General features: G+C 49.8%; 2 protein-coding genes across 2 annotated transcripts; both read left to right on the top strand.

Moving 5' to 3' along the window:
• The first annotated feature begins 3497 nt into the window (after window positions 1-3497).
• Window positions 3498-4745, top strand: LOC6587243. Its single transcript, XM_002013020.2, has 2 exons — window positions 3498-3578; window positions 3665-4745. Exons 1-2 carry the CDS (start codon window positions 3570-3572, stop codon window positions 4655-4657), a joined length of 1002 nt encoding a protein of 333 aa, XP_002013056.2. The 5' UTR covers window positions 3498-3569; the 3' UTR covers window positions 4658-4745.
• A 157-nt stretch (window positions 4746-4902) lies between these two features.
• Window positions 4903-25096, top strand: LOC6587181 (dynein beta chain, ciliary). Its single transcript, XM_002013019.2, has 19 exons — window positions 4903-4938; window positions 5000-5098; window positions 7310-7483; window positions 7544-7803; window positions 7886-8225; window positions 8282-8547; window positions 8611-9178; window positions 9240-9352; window positions 9432-9723; window positions 9789-9942; window positions 9999-10826; window positions 10883-14142; window positions 15164-16836; window positions 16906-17125; window positions 17476-19514; window positions 19585-19890; window positions 19949-22711; window positions 22768-22962; window positions 24896-25096. Exons 1-19 carry the CDS (start codon window positions 4903-4905, stop codon window positions 24993-24995), a joined length of 13686 nt encoding a protein of 4561 aa, XP_002013055.2. The 3' UTR covers window positions 24996-25096.
• Window positions 25097-25637: the final 541 nt, after the last annotated feature.

Genomic DNA, 25637 nt, shown 5'->3' with positions numbered 1-25637 from the left:
TAACTTACCCTGGGAAACAGGTTAAAGTCCCTTTAAAGATCTCTCTTTAATCTTTCTTCAGAACGTGAATGCCACACCACACACTCGTCGGTTGTATTCACTGGTAATTGCTTTTCCTTTCAGACATAGTGTGGCAGGATTAACGCTTTCTCTGTCTCGTGAATGTACAGGATGTGGATGTACCTGCTCCTTCTTTGTAGCTTCTGTGTGGGGGGCAACAAACAAAAACTCCCAATGAATTTCAGGGACGAAAAGTCCCGCGAATGAACGAAAGTCGACCGCAGAGCTGGGTGGAAAAATTCGGGGAAAACCGCAGCCCATACGAGTGCCAGGAAGAATGCAAAACGAAAAGCTGAATATAAGGGGCTCTTCCTCAGCCACTAAGCCAGCTGACAAGGAGCAGGTGCGACGATGACGCGTCGCGTTTCTGGCCAACTTCGAATCCAAACTGACCGCAAAACATTTGCACTTTGGACTTTATGCCAAGAAGTCCACGACGATGGCATCGGCGGCGGCGGCGATGGTAAAGCCAGACGACGTCGACGGCAACGTCAGCTGCTTCAGCACCAAATAATAACAATAAAAAACCCAACCAAAAGGCAGTTAAAACCAAAAACGCGAATCGAAAGCAGAGCCTCCTGCGATGCAAGTGTGTGTGTGTGTGTGTGTGTGTGTGTGGGGCAGAGGCGCAGTGTTGCAAAGGAAATGATGGACGCGTTGTTGGTGCCACCGCTGCTGCTGCTGCTGCTGCTGCTTCTCCTACTGCTGCTGCCGCCGCTGTTGTTGTGCTAATTTGTGTTTGCGGCTTTCGCACATCAAACAACAGCAACAACGAGAACAAGCAGCCAGCAACCGCCTGTTGTTGCTGCTTCTGTTCTGTGTTGCCCCATCGTTGTGGTTGTCGGTCAGCACGAAAAATGAAGTTGACCTGCTTTCCGACGCTTTCAAATGTGGAACAAAGCAGCCATGCCCTCTCCTTCCCTCAGCCGCACTCTCGCACACACATACACGGCCACACTTTTTCGATGGAACACTTCCGAGGAAAATTTGCATAGGCTCGGCCAAGAAATTATGCATGCCTCTGTTGATATTGAAATGCCGAGCAAGTTGAACTCAACTCAAAGCCACCCACTCGACCAACCGACAGTCGACAGTCGACAGTCGGCAGTCGAGAGTGGTGCCAAAGCCAAGTTAAGAGAAGTTAAGGAGAGCAAAGCCCCGGGAAAGCCAGAGGCGAGACGGCTTTCACTTTTCCCAAAGAATCGCCATTTGCAGGCGATAAACACGTAACACGGAAGGCAAGCAGAATAAACAAGGCGTGGTAGCAGCGCCGTCGACTTCAACTTCGACGTCAAAGTCAAACAAACGTTAACGCAAAAGGCGACGCCGACGACGGCATGCAAATTTGGCCAAGACGTCTGCTGTGCAGTGCAGTTGACGGCTCGGTCAACGTCGCTGCCCAGGAAGTCGTTAGAGCGGGAAAGGACACGGCAAAGCGGCAACCTTTGTGGGTCAAAAGTTAGGAGCGCCAATGAAACGAAAATAAAAGCGACCAGAAGTGTGCCACAAAAAATAGGAAAAACCAAATGCCAAAGCACTCAATACCCTTGCGAGAGGAATTCTTCTCATTTCAATAGGAAAGCCCCCTTTGCAGTTTTCGCGACCGATCGTTGACACCTCGAGGCTTCAAAACCTAAGAACTTATTTGAGAGACTGCAAATCAAGAATATGTATACATATATGTTTTATAGCGCTTCCTTCTGTACATTTCACAATACCCTCTAAAAGGGTACAACAATGGAAAGAACAAACAGCGACAAAAAAATAAAAGCAGTGTCCCGCTTTTGACCACGAATAAATCAGTGAGCCAACATTGTACAGGCGAGAACTTGGCACAAATCCATTAGCATTAACACTAACATTTTCAGTCGCATGCATGGCACGAATACGACTACAGAATAATGGAAATCTATTTAGGTAAACTTGGCCAACATACCAGGCCGGGCCGTGCCGTGGTAAGAAAAGTGTTTTGCCTTTGCACTCTTTCACTTTTGTGGCTGTTGCTTAACAAACTGGGCTTTTAATAAATTCATTACTCTGGCACTTTATGGCCACACTCTCCAGCAGCAGCACCACCGCTACCACCCATGATGGCACCACTCATTCCCCCATCTGTGCAGTCTGGTGTGCAGAGAGTCCTGCATTGGTTTAGTGCAGTGCCTGACATTACGTATACGCCCCGTACATTTATGAACAATCAACTTTATAGCCCCACAACGACTTTGTATGTGGCGGTCGTGTGTGCACGACGAGTATATGTATTTCCCCTCTGGCTGCTCCTCCCCAGAGCAGTCCCTGTTTTATTGGCATTTGCACTTGTGTTTGACTTTTCTAAGATATTTTCAATTGGAAGTTATGTGTCGCAGGGAATTGTCTGTGGATCTATGGGCGTTGTCTGCCGCATCCGCATCCTCATCTCATGGATGGAAGGGAGGCGCACAGCAATTTAATGGATGGCAACTGACGGATGTTCCTCGGGAAAGGAAAAACAGAGACATCCAACGAGTGCTATTGAATTTTAAACACACATAAATTCCTGCTTCGTGGAAAAAACTTTGATCAATTCAATGGAAATCCACTTAAAGTTTATCAAAAAATATACGAGTATATTCCATTTTCCATTTAATATATAAATAAAATATAGGTTTCTGGGTTGCTTGCGTATTGATTCTGCTAGAATTGGAATAATAATAATAAAGTGTATTTAATTTCCCCCCAAATGACATCTAATTACCCATTTGGGCCATTTCCGCCATCCACTTACATCATTTTGGTGCAATCAGAGAGTCGCTCCAAGGTCGGCATTGTCCAAGAGGGCATTTAAAAATGTGTTAGCCGGACAATAGAGAACAGAGCGCAGAACAAACGACACGACAAACTAAAATTTCGCCCGATTAAATCTTGAAATGAAATAAATTATTGTGCACATCGCAGCGTACTGACCCAAATACAACACAAAAACAAAAATGGTGAATCGAGAATCGAGAATGGAGAATGGAGAGTGGGAATGCGAATGCGAATGAGATTGGGATTGGGAATGGAAAGGCGAAGGACCAACGACAAAAACTCTGATAATCGCTAATTGTGCCCAAGGAAATATAAATTAAACGAGCTGGGACCCAAGCGATACACAAAGAAGGGAAGGCTACTGGAAGGCTGGCCACTGGTCGACCCTCGCTTAAATTAATTTGAAACGAGTCTTTAAATATTCGCTGCAATTTATTTGATCGATAATTGAGCAGGGCAAGGTTGACGATTTGCGGACAAATTGCCCGGCCTTTGATGAGCAAGAGATTGAGATTAATTGAGGCAAGGCACAAAAGCACGAGCCCAAAAAATGAGAGCAGTAGTATTTCCTTTCAATGTCAGACAGTCTCGACTAGTCGGGTCCATGCTCAGTAAAGTAGTATAGTAGGCAGAACTAGACAAACTAGATCAACCGAGACGGGTCTCGTTTTAAAAATACACAATAAAAAATTTAGCTATACAATTTGGAAAAGACAAAAATTATGAGCCAGGTAGGCAGGCTATGACAATTGGATCAGACTTTCTGAAAGGCTTGAAGGCTTTCACTGACATCATTTTATTTCTGATACCCAAATAGAAACAGTCGAAGCCTGCGAAGCTGACCAAAATTTCAGTATTACGGAAAATGATAGGTTTGGACAAAAAGAAGCCAGCAAAAGACTACGTTGTACCCAACAATTCGGTTCAGAATCTGGAGAAGCCGGGCTTCTACGATCCCACAATCAACGCAACGGACACACAGCTCAGCGGCAACATGACACACAAGTGCGCCTACTGCCAGAACTTGGCCAAGAACTTTCTCTACCTGGAGAGTCTCATCCGGAACAACACGGAGTCGGCCCAGAAGTGCAGTGTCTGCAACGCCTCTCTCAAGTACCTGGAGCACGTCAATCGCAATGTCCGGCAGGTGTTTGGCAGCTTTGAGTCGGTTATAAAGGCGGATCGTGCGTTGGCCGCAACGCCGCCAAGCCTGCCCAAGTACTCGGTGATGCCCACGCAGCGGGCTGCAGGCGGTGCCGTTCTTACTTCTCAGAAGTCGCTGAAGACTCTCAAGAAATCGAAGTCAAAGGCTAAGGCCGTAAAGGGACAGAAATTGTCCAAGTCGTTGAAGCCACTCAAGTCGACGAAGTCCTTGAAGTCGATCAAGTCTGGAAAGATAAACAAATCGCTCCAATCATCCAAGTCCAGCAAGAGCATGGGCAAGAGCAAGCACCAGCTGAAGACTGGTCCCAAGAGCCAAACCGGCCGCGGCAAGATGATTCTCAAGCGGAAGTACAGGAAGACTGCGATCAAGCCACCCGGCGGCAAGATGTCGAGCGGCGGAAGTCTGTACCGCAGTCTGGCCGCCAATCGCTCCAAGATGGCTGCCAGTCGCTCCAAGATGTCTACCAGTCGCTCTAAGATGTCGGCTAGTCGCTCCAAGATGGCCGCCAGTCACTCCAAACTGGGCATCAAGGGCGCCAGCAAGCAGAAGAAGCTGCCCAAGAAGAGATCGGAGGGAATACCCACTAGCATCAACTGGAAGCTGCTGAAGCAGAACATGCCGAAGCGGGTCCCCCTAGTCCATTAGAGGGAAAAAACACTCGGCAGAGACGTAATACTGGTCTTCTTTCCTAAAATTCTCAGTCCAGAAATAATATATACCACTAATTTTAAAATCTAGTATTACTTTTATTTGGGTTTTGGGTGGACGTCAGACTGCAATGAAAAATCACTCATATACATAGGACTCAACTTATTGTTGAGTTTAGTCATATTAATTTTTATTTTGTGAACTACAGAACAGCATCTACAGAACAGAGCGACTGCCACAAAATGGCTGATGATGATAAGGATAAGAAAAAGGAAGTGGTGGGTATCCTGATATACGCAAAATCATTGCCCCGATCCCTCATGCACTCACTCCACACAGATCGACAATCGGCCCGAGTTCTTTTGGAACTATGTGTCCAAGACCATGCGACTAAAGCTGGAGAAATGGACCAAGCTGATAACCACCAACGAGTACAAGGTAAGCGCTACACAGACTAATTGTTGCCGTGTTGCTGTGTGGTCTCTCAGGTACATAAACGCATGTCCAGTCGGTGGGAATGGTTACATTTCTCCGAATGAATAGAACAGATGGGTTTTCGCCTCGGTGGGGTGTGCATGGCTGAAAAATAAATGTATGTGTTAATGGTCGGGGGAAAAGGTCTCGTGCAACAGATCCTTGCTGCGAATATTCAGGGCCTTTTCACCGCCTGCGGTTCATTTGACGCCATGCGGCCCTTGTGGCATATTTGCTTTGATTTTGGCGCATTTACAGTTTGCATAATTTTCCTTGGGTGCCGCCCTTTTAGAATTCATAATTTGAAAAATTATGCAGCAGGTGACGGTTGTGGTGGTGGTGGCCTTGGGGAACCTTTTGTTTGGTGTACCTTTTTTTTGTTGGCCTGGCCCCTTTCGCATTTGAATTGCTCGGAAATGTTGGCCCTTTTGTTGGCGTTGGTGCTCTTTTAATTGTTGCAAATATTATTTTTATTTCGGGTGTTGACAAGCACGCAATTAGCGTCCGCACAGTGACTGCCTCGTTTGACCCCGTTTGTTTAAAGATTTTCACTGCGTGCCACCTGGAAACGGTCAAATGGCCAAAAACTAACTTCAATTTTCATTTAACGACCAACCTGGCAGGCTGGAGGCAGTCGGCAGCCGTATGTACAGCGTCCAAATATTTTCACAATTTAAATGCTAGCGCAGTGCCAGGAAGGATAGTGGGTGGTGCAGGCTCGGGAAAGCGGCTAAGCAGATTGCCAGCCTAACTGACTTTGGGGCCGCGGCCGGCAGTTTGACAATTTTTCGCCATGCGCGCTCAAATATGCCGCAAACGCAGCTGAGGCCCGAAACTCGCTTCGACCCTACATTTGTTTATGTCCCACCTTCATGGAGGAGAGGACCTCCGTCAACCAACATCCTATATCGTATATTCCGCTATAAGGGCCCACCGCCCAACCATTGTCCCCTGGCCAAAATGCTGGGACGTGGGTGCCTCTGTGTTTTTGCGTGTGTGGGTGCACGCTTCGTTGGCCATTTGGACAAAACTTATTAGACACAAGTGTATTTACCCATATGCGTGTGCCCCGTCTGTCTCTGTACATTCCTCCCTCGCTTTATAGGCTTATGTAACTAACTGCGGGCCAGTCGTCTCCGGGCGGACTGAGATATACAAAACACAACGAGAAAAAGCGGATTTTTTCTTTGATTGAGTTTTCGTTTCGAGTATTTAATACAAAATTTGCAAAACTATCTATCAAGCCAGTATAAGATCGAGGGAATAAAAGGATTTGCGCGTAATACATATAGCATTGGGAGAGATATGTTCTTTTAATTTTTCGACAATGGTTCGACCAATATTTAATATCAAAGTACCTGTAATGGCCGCCAAATCGCATGGATATTTGCAAATATTTACGGAATATTTTGGAACACAAAAATATTAATTTCTGCTTTTTCCGAGTGCACGCATCTACATACATTTATCAATCGGATGCCCCGCAGCATTGCCGTTCTCGATGGCGATGTGCAGTTGAACAGAAATAATATTTTGCTGCCATTGTCGAACGGTAGAGTGTCGTTTGTCCGGTCCGCCTGGCTCCGGGCTCCGGGCTCGTCTCCAGTGGCGACTATGGGAGCCTGGAGTAGGATAGTAGGATAGTAGGATAGTAGGAGCAGGGCGGTGGACCGGCAACTGTGCGACGTTGCCGCACAATTCCTTTGTAATTAGATAACGTAACAGAGGCATCAACATGGCGACCGCAGCACTTCCGCTCCCGCTGCACGTAGCAGGGAAGTATTCAGTTTTGTGGGGGATTTTGGAGCCCAGGAGGCGTTTACAGGATGCATAGCTAGGCACTTTTGCCTCGCCCCAAAGGCCGCCTCCAATGCACTCGATGGGCACTGCACACATTTTCCGTGCATATTTTCTGATTATTTTGCAAAATCGGAACATTTACCGCTGTCCTGCTGTCCTGCCCCTGCTCCTCCTCCTCCACCACCTCCTGCTGTCGTTGGCAGTATAATTAGCCACAGTGCCAGCCTGCAACGCGACCCTACACGAAGAGAGAGTCAGAGAAACACCAGTGTGGCACGCCTGCCCACAATCCCCTTGTCGACTTTGTCCAATTTCCCCCAGCGTGCACACTCGAATGGTTTTTAAGCGATGCGTTCGCAAATTCCTCTTCGACAGGATCTGATAATGGAGTTCCTGAACGATCCGAAAAAGCATCGCCTGATATTTACCATCAATTCGGGCGGACAGCTGTATCCCACCTACAACTTTCCGGTGAAGCCGCGTTCCAAGGTGGCCTACTTCATACGGAATTATACGCCCCTGACACTGACCGAGGAGAATATGCTTGACGTGAGTTTTTCCCACATTTTCTAGAGCATTAACCGATAACCGATTTCCATTGTCTCTTAGTCTCTGATGATTGGCGATCTGCTGCCCAATCCATTGGCCAATCTATCAGTGCTGTGCGATGAGGTTTTCTTTCCGCTGCTGAACAACGTCGTCAATCAGGTGGGATGGACCAGTGTGATTGCCAACGACATGAAGACGGAGTCCCAGGAGATGCGCAATGGCATTGCCCAGATGAAGGGACTGGTCATCAATCGGACAATATTCCCCCTGCCCATTTGTATGGATGAGGTCATGGAAGCCGCACCGTCCATCGCCGCTGGGTTCGTGACGCAAATTGCTCTTTTGATTACGCCTCGTCAGAGTTGCCCTTTGCCTTCGTTTTTTCTTTCTCTTTCCCTGCAGGAACATTTCTGTGGTTGATTCCGTGATGAAGCATTCACTCGAATTCATGGTTGTCAAATGGCTCGATTCAGTGGAGGATCTGGTCAATATCAAGCCTGGTGAAAAGATATACTCGAAGGAACAGTTTCCACTGCCGGAGTCTATTTTTGCCTTCTGGGAATCACGTCTGGATAATCTGGAAAATCTGGCTGATCAGTTGGGCGATGCGCGCATCAAAACGATTGGCTTTGTCCTCGAGAAAATCCAATCAATCTTTGAACAGTCCTATCGCCGAATAGTGGAGCTTGTCCTCGAGGCACTGGCCGAAGCCAGGGACATAACGAAATGCCTAGCATCCCTGGTACGAAAGAGATTTACAAAAACAGTCGAAAGGTATCAAACTAATTTCCATTACAGAAAAAGAAAATGGACAAATTTGAGGCGAATGATATGGATGACAATAGATCCGAGATCCGCCCGCTAATGCTGACGTTGGGTCTGGTGTGGGGACACTCGCGGTACTTTCACACTCTCGACAATATGACGCTGTTCTTCAACGCCTTCCACAACTCCCTGATTGAGTGCGCCATACGCACCATAGAGCCCGACTCATTGTTTCAGGGCGACATAGACGAGGCGTTTAAGAAGATATCTACGAATATTCAGCATTTGGAGTATTACAAGTGGGTTTCTGTTCACATTGTGGGACGAATTCCCAATACCTTACCTCCTTACCTCAACTGCAGATCCATCTACAAAGAGTGCCGCAACTCTCTGAAAAAGTTCAAAATAGGCACCACCTTCAACTCCCAGGACTGGACATGGCATCCCGAGAAAATCTTTACCCGATTGGATGCGTTCATCGAGCGCCTGCAGGTACTGAAGGAGATGTTCAACACGGGCCGCGACTTCATCAAGCTGGAGAAGATTGTGATGGGCGGCCTCAAGGGACGGCAAATCACTGCTGCACTCGAGAAAATCCTGGATGAATTCAACACTAACTACCGCGAGTGGACCAACATACAGTACAACCCATTGGATCCGAACGCTGAGGGCTCGCAATTCGAAGAGGATCGCTTGAGTTTTAAGGAAAAAACGGATACTTTGGAGCGCATGATAGCGTTTCAGTTTGAGAAAGCCCTCGAGGACACACATGACTTGCTGCTGGGCGGTATGCTGTTAATGCGGCCCATCATCAAGGCACACATGGATCCCTTCATGCACGTCATAGTGGATGATTTCGAGGAGGAGATCATGAATGTGAAAGAGGACTTTAATGAGTTCAAGGGCATATACATAATGAAGGGCGTGGATGTAAGTAGATCTTAATGGAAATACATTTTTCATTATCTTAAGTTTCTGTTTGTTTCCACAGGAACTTCCCACCGATGATTGTTTCCCAAAAGTTTCCGGCGCTGTGTCATTTCTCAAGAAACTGAGATATCGCATAACCGCCATGAATAAAGAGCATGAAATGTACGAGTATCCGTAAGTATTTTAGCCAGGATTATATAGCCAGTAGAATATCACCCTTATTATATATTTTTTTCCTCACCTTTTCCTGCAGACTTTTCGAAAACGAACGCGGTGCCAATGTCATGGAAATCTACAATCTAATGCTGAATGAAATCGATGAGTTTATTCAGCAAATATTAGACAAATGGATGGTGGAATGCTGGCAGGGCATTCAAGAGGATATGGCTCTGAACCTGCTGCTGAAGGACGAGGAGGGGCTGATCAGTGTTAATTTTACCGATAGACTGAAGATAGCCCTAAAAGACATCAAAGTGCTGCGATTGCTCGGCTGTGAGATGACCCCAGAACTGATGAATTTCTTCAGCCGCGAAGAGCAGCTCTGGGTGGGCAAAATTAATAATAAATTATTGGATTTTTACAGGTGCTAATTATGCTATTTCCTCCGCAGCAAGCCCGCATTAAGCTGATGCGCATTGCCGAGTGGTACAACGACACCAATGAGCGTGCCCATCCCACTGAAAAAGGTCTGATTGCTGCAGAAATGTCCATGATTGAGCAGCAAATGGCCCCAATGATTGAATCAATAACATGGAATGAATTCAGTAAGTCGCATCAGTAAAAATCCCGCTAGCAGATACTTAATCTGTACTTCGCATAGGTCAAAGATTCATCGTGATGATCTTCAAAATGGTCAAGTATCTGCACGATCGTCTGGTGGCCGCTCAGGAGAATCTGCAGGCCATAAAGGATAGCATACGCTCCTGGGGCAAGGTGCCGCTCTTCCAGCGGAAAGATCTCAATCCACGCCTGCTGCTCCACACAGACCCACGGGAACCCATCCTGGAGGAGCGTGCAATGTTGGCATCCATTACCCAACGACTCATCGACCTGCTCATGTATGTCAATCTGAAGCTGTTCTTCGACATTCCACGGCGATACAGCCTGCCGCCTGGGGAGCACGGCGAAGAGGAGGACGACGGTGATGGCATTTGGCCGCCGCTTGTCAGTCTGTCCGTTATGACCACGGTGCAGGTTAAGAAGAAACATGACGGCGAGGAGGAGGAGGATGAAGAGGAGGTCGAAGAAGAGCAGTCGGAGAGTGAGCAGGAGGTCATCACTCCGTTCCATCGCTACGAGCTCCTCAAAGGCGTCAGCGAAGAGGAGCGTCAGCTGTTCCGCGAATACGAGTTATACGTCGACACCATTATTGCGGAGAGCCTGCTGGATGCCGTTATCACCAGCACCACATACCTTCGTATGGAGGTTGAGAATCGCTATGAGAACAACTGTCCTATCTTTGAGATATTCATGGAGCTGCAGGAGCCGAATGTTGTCTACTTTCTTAACCTGGATCTAGCATCCAAAGCGGGATTTTCGTTCTTTGTGGACACGATATTGGGCAACATTACCGATCAGATGCGTCTCCTATATCGCGTGGCCCAGGATCCACCAGAAATCACAGGGGAGGACCCAATGAACTTCTTGGGTGAGTCCAAGATTGATTGATTCAAATTCATCATCTTAATATTGAATCTTCCATAGATGAGTTGGAGGACAAGCAAGATCTGGATAGGCAAATCAGTGATATCACCAACAAAGTGAAGATAGCCCTTCAGGCCATTCGCGTCCATGGCAAAGGATATATGGAGTACTCCTACCTCTGGATATGGAACAGACAGAACTATCTCATGGAGGTGAAGAAGTACGGCCGCAACCTCACGCTGGACGAACGCGATGCGGAGGCTGAGCTGGAGGGCAGCTCGGGTGTCGCTCCTTTGGGCACGGACTTCCCACCGCTCTCTGTGTACAAGGAACAGCTGGATAAGTTCATAGCGTTGCAGGATCAAGTACGCACTTGGGACACCTATGAGGACTTTTTCGTGTTCTTGCGCCTGAATATGGGGGGTTTCAAGACGTCGGTGCTCAATCTAGTGGGTCAGTGGATCAGCCTCTTCAAGATGGATCTCATCAATCGCGTCAAGGACTCGCTGAAGGAGCTTCAGGACTTTGTGGACGAGGCTAATATAGTGCTCAAGGTGGAACTGCAAAAAGACGACTTCGAAGGCCTGATCAAGATCCTTTCCGTCCTGAATCAAATCAACGAGAAACAGTTTATATACGACTCGATGTTTGAGCCCCTCAAGGAGATCATCGATCTGCTGAAGCTATACAACTACGAGTTCAAGGACACGGAACTGGCGCAAATCAACGAGCTGCCAGATGCCTGGATGAAGGTCAAGCGTCTGGCGGCCACCACAAAGCAGCTGATCGCCCCCATTCAGAGCTACCAGGTGGATCTGATCGAGAAGCGCATTATGCTCTGCGACAATATGGCCAACACCTATCGCAAGAAATTCGTTCAGAAGAAGTTCTTCAATGTCCCATGTCCCAATTGCTACGATTTGATCGATCAGGCCGACTTGGAGATCGTTGCCCTGGAGGAGCGGCAAAAGAGTCTCGCGGAATCGGCTGTTCTGTTCGAGCTGCAGGGTCCAGACCCAGCCAAGATCGAGCTGTGTCGCAACGATCTGAAACTGGTGAAGATCATGTGGGACTTTGCCATCACCATTCAGTCGACGATCAACGACTGGCAGAAGACCCCGTGGAAGAAGATCGACATAGAGACCATGGACCAGGAGTGCAAAAAGTTTGGCCGCGAGCTGCGTGGCCTCGACAAGACCATGCGCACCTGGGAGCCGTTTATCTTCATGGAGGCTTCGCTTAAGAATCTTATGACTTCTCTCAGGGCCGTCACAGAGCTGCAGAACCCTGCGATTCGCGACCGTCATTGGATCGAACTGATGCAAACCACTAAGGTGAAGTTCAGCATGGACGACTCCACAACGTTGAAGAATCTCATCGACCTCAATCTTCACGAGTACGAGGAGGATGTGAAGAACATCGTGGACAAGTCCGTGAAGGAGATGGCCATGGAGAAGCAGCTGCGCGACATAGCCGCTGCGTGGGCAACTATGGAGTTTGGCAACGAGATACACGAGCGCACTGGCCTGAAGCTGCTCAAGGCTTCCGAGGAGATGATCGAGATGCTGGAGGATCATCAGGGGCAGTTGCAGAACATGGCCTCCTCCAAGTACATTGCCTTCTTTGAGACCGAAGTCCGCTCCTGGCAGCAGAAGCTCTCCAATGCGGACCAGATCATTGGCTCCTGGTTCGAGGTGCAGCGCAAGTGGCAGTACCTGGAGAGCATATTCATTGGCTCCGAGGATATACGCTCCCAGCTGCCGGAGGACTCAAAGCGCTTCGACTACATAGACAAGGAGTTCAAGGCGCTGCTGGCCCAAATGAATTCCGATCGCAATGTGGTACGTTCCACCAACCGTTCCGGCAGCAAGCTCTACGAACATCTGGAGGGTCTACTAAAGATGCTCCTCCTCTGTGAGAAGGCATTGAACGACTACCTGGAGACAAAGCGTTTGGCCTATCCGCGCTTCTATTTCGTGTCCTCTGCAGACTTGCTGGACATCCTATCGAATGGCAACAATCCTGCCGCAGTATCCCGCCATCTCACCAAGCTATACGATTCACTGGGCAAGCTCAACCTCATTTCGGGCTCTAAGAATGCCGCTGGCATGGTGGCCAAGGAGCTGGAGGAGTACGTGCCCTTCCTGGACAACTGCGACTGCAGCGGCAAGGTCGAGGTATGGCTGAATCGTGTCACCGACAAAATGCGCGACACGCTGCGGGATCAGCTAAAACGATCCCTCACCACCTACGACCACAAACCACGTCATGTCTGGATCTTCGAGTGGCCCGCCCAACCGGCCCTGGTCGGCACACAAATTATGTGGACGACGGAGACAAACGATGCCTTTGCCAAGGTTCAGCAGCGCTACGAAAACGCCCTCAAGGACTACAACAAGAAGCAGGTGAATCAGCTGAACAATCTGATTATGCTCCTTCTGGGCGACCTCACGGCTGCCGAGCGGCAAAAGGTCATGACAGTGTGCACCATCGATGTGCACAGTCGTGATGTGGTGTCCACTATCATTGCCAAAAAGGTCGAAGTGCAGACGGCCTTCCAGTGGCAGAGCCAGCTGCGTCATCGATGGGATAACAAAATCGACGACTGCTTTGCCAACATCTGCGATGCACAGTTCCGCTACGACTACGAATATCTGGGGAACACGCCGCGTCTGGTGATCACACCGCTCACGGATCGCTGCTACATCACGCTGACCCAATCCCTGCATCTGGTGATGGGTGGCGCCCCGGCTGGGCCCGCTGGAACGGGAAAAACAGAAACCACCAAAGATCTGGGACGAGCATTGGGCATGATGGTGTACGTCTTCAACTGCTCCGAACAGATGGACTACAAATCGATTGGCAACATCCACAAGGGCCTGGCCCAGACGGGCGCCTGGGGCTGTTTCGACGAGTTCAACCGCATCTCCGTGGAAGTACTCTCCGTGGTGGCTGTGCAGGTCAAGTGCATACAGGATGCCATCAAGGGGAAGAAGCAGACATTCAGCTTCCTCGGCGAGCACATATCGCTGCGTAACACCGTGGGCGTGTTTATAACCATGAATCCTGGATATGCGGGTCGAGCGGAGCTGCCCGAGAACCTGAAGGCACTGTATCGACCCTGTGCGATGGTGGTACCCGATTTTGCACTGATTAGTGAAATCATGTTGGTGGCCGAGGGCTTCCAGGAGGCACGTCTGCTGGCACGCAAATTTATCACCCTCTATACGCTGTGCAAGGAGCTGCTCTCGAAGCAGGACCATTACGATTGGGGTCTGCGTGCCATCAAGTCGGTGCTGGTCGTTGCCGGTGCCCTGCGGGTGAGTCCTCGTCTAACCCGAAACCTAACCCACTCGTTTACTCGTTCACTCTTTCACTCGCTCTCACTCGATTCTGGGAGCCATAATTAGCTGCGCCAGTAAAGTGGGAGAATGACCTACAATAAGATTTAGTGTGCTCTCATGCAACTAAACTTAATATTTCACGTACATTTAACCTACGGTACGGGTACGGGTACGGGTACGGGTACGGGTACGAGTACGGGTTAGAGTACCGGTATGGTTAAGGGGTGCGGGTTTAAATGTCGTAATTTTCCCATTGGCAGCAGTCGCTCCTCCACTCTGCTCCTTCGGGGCACTGCACGAATGTTTTACTGTTCCCCAAAGTTTGTCTCAATTACGTGCGTGCCAGACTGCCAGTCAGGACGCTGCTCATCCGCTCAGTGGTGGCCGAGAGCCGAATATTAAGACTGTAGCGCATTTCTCAGCGAGCGATGCGACCCGCAAACCTCGCATCCCGTTTGTCATTGGCAACTTTTTAATTAAAAGTTTCATCCGAGTAATGGGATATTTGCACTGCGAAATGCTACGAGAACCACGGACCACGGACTACGACTACAACAACGATACGTACCTCCCACAGATACTTGTGTGCAATATTTGTGGGTGTCGCTATCACTATCGCACATCGCCCATCGGCCATCGTCGCCTTGCCTTGCCTTGCCTTGGCTTGCCTTTTCCTTTGGCTCCTTTCCTTCATTTGCTACAAGTATCTAATTGCCAAAAGGATTTGCAAAACTTCGACCTTATATAACGGACTGGGACTGACCTTCCTATCCCTCTCTCTCACGCCTCATTCTTCCGCTCTTGTTGGTGTTTTTAGCCCCGGCAAACTTTTTGGCCAGCAATTGCCAAAACTATGCCCAAAACACACAGGCTACGGCAGGGCTACGGCTACGTGAGTCCGGGCTAATGAGCTGCAAAAGTCACGCGCACAATTAGTTGGGTAAAGATTTTAATTAAAGGTCACATCGATTTGTTTTCCCCTGTATCTCCCCTTTAGCGCGACGATCGCCAGCGGCCGGAGGATCAGGTGCTGATGCGAGCACTGCGTGATTTTAATATCCCGAAAATTGTCACCGACGATGTGCCCGTATTCATGGGTCTAATTGGTGACCTGTTTCCGGCCTTGGATGTGCCGCGAAAGCGTATCATGGAATTTGAGGCCGTCATCAAGCGATCGGCCCTTGACCTGAAACTGCAGCCCGAGGATGGATTCATCTTGAAGATCGTTCAGCTGGAGGAGCTGTTCGCCGTGCGCCACTCTGTGTTCATTATTGGCTTTGCCGGAACGGGAAAATCTGAAGTGTGGAAAACGCTGAACAAAACGTACCAGAACCAGAAGCGAAAGCCCCACTACAACGACCTCAATCCCAAGGCGGTGACCAATGACGAGCTGTTCGGCATCGTCAATCCAGCCACGCGCGAATGGAAGGACGGTCTGTTCTCGATTCTGATGCGCGACCAGGCCAATCTCGGAGGCACGGGACCCAAGTGGATTGTGCTCGACGGAGACATTGATCCCATGTGGATCGAGAGTCTCAATACGGTGATGGATGACAATAAAGTGCTCACGCTGGCGAGTAACGAGCGCATTGCTTTGACCAAGGAGATGAGACTGCTCTTCGAGATCGCTTCGCTGCGAACGGCTACGCCGGCCACCGTGTCGAGGGCTGGCATTCTGTACATCAATCCGCAGGACTTGGGCTGGACACCGTTCATCCAGTCGTGGCTGGGAACCCGCACCAATGCCAGCGAGGTGGCCACGCTCAATGTGCTGTTCGACAAGTATGTGCCGCCACTGCTGGACATCTTCCGGAATCGACTCAAGTCCATCACACCCATCTCGGATATTGCGCGGCTGCAGATGACCTGCTTCCTGCTGGACAGCATGCTGACGCCACAGAATGTGCCCAACGATTGCCCCAAGGACTGGTACGAGATCTACTTTGTGTTCAGCATCGTGTGGGGCTTTGGGTCGTCACTGTTCCAGGACCAGATCATCGACTGGCGCAACGAGTTCAGCAAGTGGTTCCTCAACGAGTACAAGGCCGTCAAGTTCCCGTCATCGGGGAATATATTCTCGTTCTACATTGACAACGAGACCAAGAAATTCTTGCCGTGGACCAATCTGGTGCCAGAGTTCGAGTTGGATATGGATATGCCGCTGCAATCCAATTTGGTAAACACAAATGAGACCACACGTCTGCGATTCTTCATGGACACCCTGATCGAGGCTGATCACCCGTTGATGCTGATCGGACCGCCTGGCTCTGGGAAGACCATCCTGATGAATGCCAAGCTGAATGCCTTGCCCACCGAGAAATATGCGGTGACGAATGTCCCATTCAACTTTTACACCACTTCGGAGATGCTGCAGCGCATCCTGGAGAAGCCGCTCGAGAAGAAGGCCGGACGCAACTATGGTCCCATTGGCAACAAGCGTATGATCTACTTTGTCGATGACATGAACATGCCCGAGGTGGACAAGTACTTTACCGTCCAGCCGCACACGCTGATCCGCCAGTTCATGGACTATCACCATTGGTACGATCGCCAGAAGATGACTCTGAAGGACATACACAAATGTAATTTCGTGGCTTGCATGAATCCCTCGGCGGGTTCCTTCACCATCGATCCACGACTGCAGCGACACTTCTGTTCCTTTGCTGTGAAGTGAGTCACGAGACAGATTACTCAGATTATTTGTTCAATTGATTGATTTTTCCTCCTCCTGCCACACAGTCCACCCAGCCCGGACGCCTTGTTCCACATCCTCAATTCGATACTCTCTCAACATTTAAACAACCCCGCCCAGAAGTTCGACAAGACCGTCGTCCGACTGTGCGAGAGCATGGTCACAACGGCCATTACGCTGCATCAGAAGGTGGCGGCCACATTCCTTCCCACCGCCATTAAGTTCCATTACAATTTCAATCTACGGGATATAGCCAATATATTTACGGTGAGTTTTTTTATAGAAGACTGCAAGAAAGCATGTTGCATGAGGCACTGAGTGGGGTTCTCTCTAAGCTTGCTCTCTATTCTTCAATGAATTGGTCAGCTGAGTCGGTCCGCAGAATCCAATAACAAAATGTACAGGCTTTGGCGGCGCGCACATTTATTTCTGATCCAATATCTTGGTATTTTATAGTCTCCGATAGAATGAAATACCTTTCACGCGAAGACAAATATTCATTCAAATTTACATTCTAATTCAATTTCGTTTTGAATGAATTTATAGACATCTTTAGTCGTTAAAAAGGATATAATTGCAGCTATTAAATTAATATTAATATCTGTTCTTTCCTCCAGGGTATTCTGTATGCCAACAACGAGACCTGTCCAAATTTCAATTATATGATCCGCCTGTGGGTACACGAGTGCTATCGGGTCTACGGCGATAAGCTGGTGGACTACACGGACATTGGAAACTTCAAGAAGATCGTCGCTGATTGCGTGCGTAAGGGCATCGAGGGAATTAGTGAGGAGGTGATTTATTCACAGCCGCAAATTTACTGTCACTTTGCCAAGGGATTGACGGATATCAAGTACATGCCCATACCGGGCTGGGAGAGGCTTAAGGCACTGCTGGAGGAGGCCCAGGATCGCTATAACGACTATGTGGGTGCCATGAACCTGGTACTGTTCGACGATGCCATGTCGCACGTGTGTCGCATAAGTCGCATTGTAGAGTCCTCCAGAGGATATGCCCTGCTGATTGGCGTCGGCGGTTCGGGCAAGCAATCCCTCACTCGTTTGGCGGCATTCATCTCATCGCTGGACGTGTTTCAGGTGCAACTGACAAAGGACTACAGTGTCAATGACTTGAAGGTGAACATAGCAGGTCTTTATGCGAAAGCTGGCGTCAAAAGCACAGCCTGCTGCTTCCTGATGACTGACTCCGAGGTGGCCCGCGAGCAGTTCCTTGTGCTGGTCAACGATCTGCTGGCGTCCGGGGACATTCACGAACTCTTCCCCGACGACGAGGTGGAGAACATTGTGAATGCCGTGCGCAACGAGGTGAAACAGCTGGGTATCGTGGACAGCAAAGAAAACTGCTGGAAGTACTTCATCGAGAAGGTTCGAAGTCTGTTGAAGGTGGTGCTCTGCTTCTCGCCTGTGGGGGCCACGTTGCGAGTGCGATCCCGAAAGTTCCCAGCTCTGGTGAACTGCACCACCATTGATTGGTTCCACGAGTGGCCGCAGCAGGCCCTCGAGTCGGTGTCCATGCGGTTCCTATCCGAGATAACGGTGCTGCCCAAGGAACTCGCCTTTCCGGTGTCCAAGTTTATGGCCTATGTCCACAAGACGGTCAACGATATATCACAGGTTTATTTGGCCAACGCCAAGCGCTACAACTACACGACACCCAAGTCCTTCCTCGAGCTAATTGCTCTCTACTCGAAGCTGCTGCACGAGAAGGTGAAGGCCAATCTGGATCGCCGCATTCGTCTGGAAAACGGCCTCATCAAGCTGGCAAGTTGCACCAAAGAAGTGGATGCCCTGCAGGATGTCCTCAAGGTACAGGAGGTCGAGCTGAAGATCAAGAACCAGGACGCCGACAACCTGATTGTAGTGGTCGGCACAGAGAACGAAAAGGTGTCCAAGGAGCGAGCGTTCGCCACCAAAGAGGAGAAGAATGTGCGGCAAATCGAAGAGGATGTCACGGCCAAGGCCAAGCTCTGCGAAGAGGATTTCCTGAAGGCACAGCCAGCCCTGCTAGCTGCCCAGGAGGCGCTCAACACCCTCAACAAGAACAATCTGACGGAATTGAAGTCCTTTGGCTCTCCCCCAGATGCTGTGGTGAGTGTTTGCGGCGCCGTCTTGGTGCTGTTTGCCAGCAAGGGCAAGATACCCAAGGATCGCAGCTGGAAATCGTGCCGTGTCATCATGGGCAATGTGGACAAGTTCCTCGACAATCTCATCAACTACGACAAGAAGCACATCCATCCGGACGTCATCAAGGCCCTGCAGCCATACATTAACGATCCAGATTTCAATCCAGAAAAGATCATATCCAAGTCCTCGGCTGCCGCCGGTCTCTGTTCGTGGGTCATCAACATCAATCGCTTCTACGACGTGTACTTGATAGTGGAGCCCAAGGAGCGGGCCTTGTTGGAGTCGGAGAAGGAGCTGCAGGATGCCCGCGACAAGCTAACGGCACTGAACAAACGCCTCACCGAATTGGAAGAACAACTGAATGTCCTGCAAATGGAGTACGACGAAGCCCTGGGCGAGAAGCAAAAGTGCCAGGATGAGGCCGACAAAACGGCCTTTACCATCGATATTGCCAATCGCTTGATTGGAGGCCTGGCCAATGAGAAGGTCCGCTGGACAGAGTCCGTCAAGAGGTAACACAAATTGCAGCAACAAAAATTACATTTAATCGATTTCATTTAATGATCTTTCTGCCGCGAATAGCTTGACATCTGGCATCCGACAACTTCCTGGAGATATTCTGATAATTTCGTGCTTCATTTCGTATGTGGGTTGCTTCACCCGCGCCTATCGCACCGAGCTCCAGGAGAAGATGTGGGCGCCAGCCTTCAAAAACAGTGAGCCACCCATTCCATCGACGGACGGTGTCGATCCCTTTGACATGATCTGCGATGATGCCCAAATTGCCGAATGGAACAATCAGGGACTACCAAGCGATCGCATGTCGGCCGAAAACGCCGCAATCCTAGTGCAATCGGAGCGCTATCCGCTCATGATCGATCCGCAGCTGTAAGTAGTAGACTATCCCTAAGGAACATATTTCACCTAATAAAACTCTGATCCACAGTCAGGGCATCAAATGGGTGAAGTCCAAGTACGGTGCTGGTCTAGTCGTCCTACGACTCACACAGCGGGGATATCTCGATCAGGTGGAGAAGGCTGTTAGCAATGGCAGTGTTCTTCTGATAGAGAACATTGGCGAGAATGTGGATCCCGTGCTCAATCCGCTGCTGGGACGACAGCTGATTAAAAAGGGCACCATTCTGAAGATCGGTGATCGTGAGATCGACTTCAATCCAAAGTTCCGCCTGATTCTGCACACAAAGCTGGCCAATCCCCATTACAAGCCCGAAATGCAGGCTCAGACGACACTGATCAACTTCACGGTGACCCGCGACGGTCTCGAGGATCAGCTTCTGGCGGAAGTCGTGAAGGTGGAACGCCCCGATCTGGAATCCATGCGCACACGACTCACCCAGCAACAGAATCACTTTAAGATCACACTGAAATTCCTCGAAGATGATCTGCTGGCCCGCCTTTCATCCGCTGGCGATAATGTGCTGGAGGATGTGACTTTGGTGATGAATCTGGAGAAGACCAAAAAGACGGCCGACGAAATCGAGATCAAGGTGGCCGAAGCAAAGATCACTGGTGTCCAGATCGACTCGGCTCGTGAGGCATATCGCCCGGCTGCGGAACGTGCCTCCATCATCTACTTCATTCTGAATGACCTGTTCAAGATCAATCCCATCTACCAGTTCTCCCTGAAGGCCTTCACCGTGGTCTTCAACAATGCCATGCTGAAGGCCACGCCCGCCGAAAAGCTCAAGGATCGAGTGGAGAACCTTATCGACTCGATAACCTACTGCACCTACGTGTACACATCCCGAGGCCTGTTCGAGCAGGACAAGCTCATATTCCTCACCCAAATGTGCATCCAGATCCTAGTGACGGCCGGCGAGGTGGAGCCCATTGAGCTGGACTTTCTGCTGCGATTCCCGTACATGCCCAATCAAACATCCAACTTTCCCTGGATGACGAATCTCGGCTGGGGCGGCATACGGGCGTTGAACAATCTGCCAGCGTTCAAGGGTCTGGAGAAGGATATTGAGGGCTCCCACAAGCGCTGGAAGAAGTTTGTCGACTCGGAAAGTCCTGAGAACGAAAAGTTCCCCGGCGAATGGAAGGGAAAATCGGCCATTCAGAGATTGTGTATTATGCGCTGCATTCGTCCTGATCGCATGTCCTATGCGATGCAAACGTTTATCGACGAGAAGCTCGGCTCCAAATACATAGATGCACGATCCGTGGAGTTTGCCAAGACCTTTGAGGAGTCCAGCCCCGAGACGCACATGTTCTTTGTACTCTCGCCAGGCGTGGATCCACTTAAGGATGTGGAGAAACTTGGAAAAACTCTTGGTTTCAGCTTCGATCACGAGAATTTCCACAGCGTTTCGCTCGGCCAGGGTCAGGAGATCGTGGCCGAGAATGCCATTGAGACGGCCTCGCAGAACGGCCACTGGGTCATCTTGCAGAACATTCATTTGGTGGCCCGCTGGCTGCCCAGCCTGGAGAAAAAAATGGAGTCCTCGCTGAACAATGCCCACGAGAACTACCGACTCTTCCTAAGCGCCGAGCCCGCTGGCGATCCACTGATGCACATTCTACCACAGGGCATCCTAGAGTCGGCCATAAAGATAACCAACGAACCGCCCACGGGGATGATGGCCAATATCCACAAGGCCCTGGACAACTTCAGCGATGAAACCCTGGAGATGTGCTCCAAGGAAACAGAGTTCAAGGCCGTTCTCTTCTCGCTGTGCTACTTCCATGCCGTCGTCGCCGAGCGCCGCAAGTTCGGGCCGCAGGGTTGGAACCGCAGCTATCCCTTCAACGTGGGCGACCTCACCATCTCCGTGTATGTGCTGTACAATTATTTGGAGGCCAACACCCGTGTGCCGTGGGAGGATCTGCGCTACCTGTTCGGCGAGATCATGTACGGTGGCCACATCACAGACGACTGGGACAGACGCCTGTGCCGCACCTATCTGGAGGAGTTCATGCAGCCGGAGCTGATCGACGGCGAGCTGGAGTACTGTCCGGGCTTCCCGGCACCGGGCATCCTCAAGTATGCCGGTTATCATCAGTACATCGATGACAATCTGCCATCGGAGAGTCCCTCTTTGTATGGCCTGCACTCGAATGCCGAGATTGGATTCCTCACCACCGTCTCGGAACGTCTCTTCCGCATTGTGTTCGAGCTGCAGCCGCGCATGTCCAGCGGCGGAAGCGGTGGCGGCGAGTCCGTCTCGCAGGAGGACATCACCAAGGGCATCATTGAGGATCTGCTGGACAAGATACCCACACCGTTCAATATCCTGGAGCTCATGGGTCGCGTGGAGGACCGCAATCCGTACATAATTGTCGCCTTCCAGGAGTGCGAACGCATGAACATGCTGATGGCCGAACTCCGGCGATCTCTCAACGAGATCGATCTGGGCCTCAAGGGCGAGCTGACAATCTCGTCGCTTATGGAGGACCTCATGCTGTGCCTATACATGGATCAGGTGCCCGAGCAGTGGACCAAGCTGGCCTATCCCAGCTTGCTGGGTCTTCAGTCCTGGTTCAGCGATCTCATGTTGCGTCTACGCGAGCTGGAGGGCTGGGTGGCCGACTTCCGGCTGCCCTCGTCCATTTGGCTGGCGGGCTTCTTCAATCCCCAGTCACTGCTGACCGCCATTATGCAGCAGACGGCGCGCAAGAACGAGTGGCCTCTCGATCGCATGTGCCTCAATTGTGATGTGACGAAGAAGTTTAAGGAGGAGTTCACGTAAGCAAATCTACCTGATCCACTGATCGAGCAAGGGTTTAAATGCCTCTCCACAGCTCTGCTCCACGCGAAGGTGCCTACGTGAATGGCCTGTTTATGGAGGGTGCTCGATGGGACATGAAAATGGGCACCATCACCGATGCCTTCAACAAGGAACTGTTCCCGGCCATGCCCGTCATCTACATCAAGGCCGTCACCCAGGACAAGCAGGAAACGAAGAATATCTACGAATGTCCAGTCTATAAAATTCGGTATGTCCCCCTACCTCTAACCACAAACGATGTGCCCGGCCCACTCCCACTCCTCTCTTCAGTCCACTCTATTCACTGCTCAGTGTCCATCTCTAATCGCCGCCGGATGTCCGCATAGAAATTTGCCTCCATTGTTTTTGTGTGTTTCTGCTGCCGGACTCTCGTTATATTTGTCGCTGGGTTTTTTTCGGGGCATCGGGGGATCCCAGGGAATCGGGGGGGTATTCTTTTTTGTTCGAGAGTAGAGCTTTGTTGTTGTCAGCATTCGCTTTCAATTTCCTCATCCACTCGAACTAACATCCTTCCGCTGACTTGTCGTCATGGTTGCTCATTCATGGCCATTTTCGCAGTGTCTGCGTTCGTCGTCCTCGCTCCGCTCCGCTCTCTGGTTAGATGGGGGGTGGTGGGCTCTCCGCTTCTCCGGTCAATCGTCAATCGTCAGCAGGGCCGCCTGTCCGTGTGTCAATCAATTGTGAATTGTTTATTGAATGTTGTCGTTGGACTGCACACAATGCCACTAACAGTCCCGTCCAGTCCAGACCAGTTGTTGGCACTGGATCTGGCATTGCCTTCGTTTGGTTTTTGCTTTCTAGCCATCATCATTTTTGTTTTTTTTTTTCTTTTTGTTTCAACTCCTGGCAGTGGGGGAAATCGGCGGGGACTTACGGCTGGGACGACTGGCTACTAACATTGTTTACACTGTCAAACGCTCTATTTTCTATTTAGCTTTTTGTCAAGATTGTACAGATGGAAACGGTGGGCAGCGGGCGGCGGGCGGCGGGCGGCGGGGTGGTTGTCTCCCTTTCTATTTGCACGCTGATCGATTTGTTCTTCAGTCTGGGCACGGGCACTCGGCCTTTCATTGAGTGATTTGGCCGGGGGGAGTGTCTCTTGTTATACCCTTTAAAAGAAGACTAGTCCATCCCATCTAGGTTTAAATAGCTCACAAGTACGTTCCAAATCGGAATAGGATTGAATGAGCACGTTGATTTGTAGATCCATAAAGTACTATCCATAAAATTGATGTAAACTGCTAATATGTAAGCACTCTATCAGATAAGAACGATTGACCTTTAAGGGTATCAAAAGCCGTTTTGCCATCGTTCCTTTCATGTTTTAAATAGATACTGCAGCCCAATGGTCTCATAAATTTTGTCCAAATGGAAATGGCCTTCGTTCGTAATGAAATAGTGTTGACTTTTCTCATACACACACACTCATTCATTGAATCGCGGGTCCTTAACAAATGCAAGAGATTGCTTTCAAACGAGAACGACGCCATGCAGTCTGCTGCCCAGCCTCGCCGTGGTCTCCGCTGGCAGCCATGTGATGATTTGTTCGCACATAATGAAACTCATCAGCAGCTATCGAGCACGAGTATATCCAGGCAGGCAGTCGGGAGTCGGGAGTCCAGGCAGTCAGGGCTAAAGGGTTTATCCATAAAGTACTACAAGTTGTGCGCCCAGCGATGCAGCCAAGATCGACGCTTGGCATAAATTCAAAAAGTCCCAGTGGCAGCGGCAGCGGCAGCAGCACGACTCCCACTTGCAGGGGAAAAGCATAGTAAAAGCATTTTACAGTTTCATTTTTCATGGCTCAGCGCCGTCCCCATGTCCGATGTCCGCTGTCCGCTGTCTGACGTCCGCTTGCTGCCCGGCTTTTGTGCGATTTACTTAATTTGAAGTATGCCGGGTCCAGGGCTGGGTCCGGGTGCCGAGCGCCGAGGCCATCGAGCAATTCCTTTTAAAATCAATTTGAGGTTTATTTTTCTTGCGGCTTTCTTCTGGCCTGGCCTGGCCTGGCTTGTCCTGGCCGCTGCCATTCTGTCCCCATCGATTCCATTTGGCTTCCTTCGTTTTCTTTTCAATGTTTGACTTGGACTGTCACACTATTTATGCACATCCCTACATCCTTATATTCTTACTCTTTGCAGACTCCGAGGACCCACTTTCGTTTGGACATTTAATCTGAAGAGCAAGGAGAAAGCCAGCAAATGGACCCTGGCCGGCGTTTGTCTCCTGCTGCAGACGTAAGAGTCTCCACCAACAAGCAGTCCCAGCAGCCTATTCCCCCAGCAAAGTAAACTATGTAAAATAATCTGCGTTATTGTTAAATTATATTTCTATATATTAAATTGATGCATCAAATGTGCGTGTGACAGCAGCTTTTGTAAGCCTCACGGTCCAGGACCAGGGGTAAGGGGGAAGAGTAAGTTTTAAGCTGAGGGCAAACAGCTTGTGCAAATTCATTAACAACAGAGCCCGTCCTCATTCGAAAAGACCCATTCCATCCCAGCACAGATTTCAACTGCCACAGAAGGAAGCCCGCAACAGTTGCGGTTGCCTCTGGAAAATGAGGGCAATGCATTTGCCCCGAGGGCCCCAGAGAGTTCCCAATCCAAAGCAGCGGGTTGCCAAGCCCTTGTTTTTGATGTGACGCTGATATTTAAAAGTGGAGTTCACATCAAAGTTACACAACGAACGGTCCGTCCCCATCCTACACATAATCATCATCATCATCATGAACAGCAGCAGCAGCAGCAAGCAGGCCACCACACAAAAATGGGGTATACACAGAGTCGTGTATATAGCAGGGTGACTATATTAGCAGCATTACCCAATGGTTTTTGTATGAAGGTGTCCAAAATCTAACCACTCGTCGGTTGGGGAAAACAC

Source organism: Drosophila persimilis, unplaced genomic scaffold, assembly GCF_003286085.1.
Source record: "Drosophila persimilis strain 14011-0111.01,24,50 unplaced genomic scaffold, DperRS2 tig00000000-arrow-pilon, whole genome shotgun sequence".
NCBI lineage: Eukaryota > Metazoa > Arthropoda > Insecta > Diptera > Drosophilidae > Drosophila > Drosophila persimilis.
The sequence above is the reverse complement of the archived record's forward strand: the minus strand, read 5'-3'. Positions and strand labels throughout refer to the sequence as shown.

Coding starts and splice junctions, on each gene's coding strand:
- LOC6587181 (XM_002013019.2), top strand. CDS start 4,903: ATGGCTGATGATGATAAGGATAAGAAAAAGGAAGTG. Junction 7,484..7,543: donor CCGAGGAGAATATGCTTGAC/GTGAGTTTTTCC, acceptor ATTGTCTCTTAG/TCTCTGATGATTGGCGATCT. Junction 8,226..8,281: donor CGAAATGCCTAGCATCCCTG/GTACGAAAGAGA, acceptor TTTCCATTACAG/AAAAAGAAAATGGACAAATT.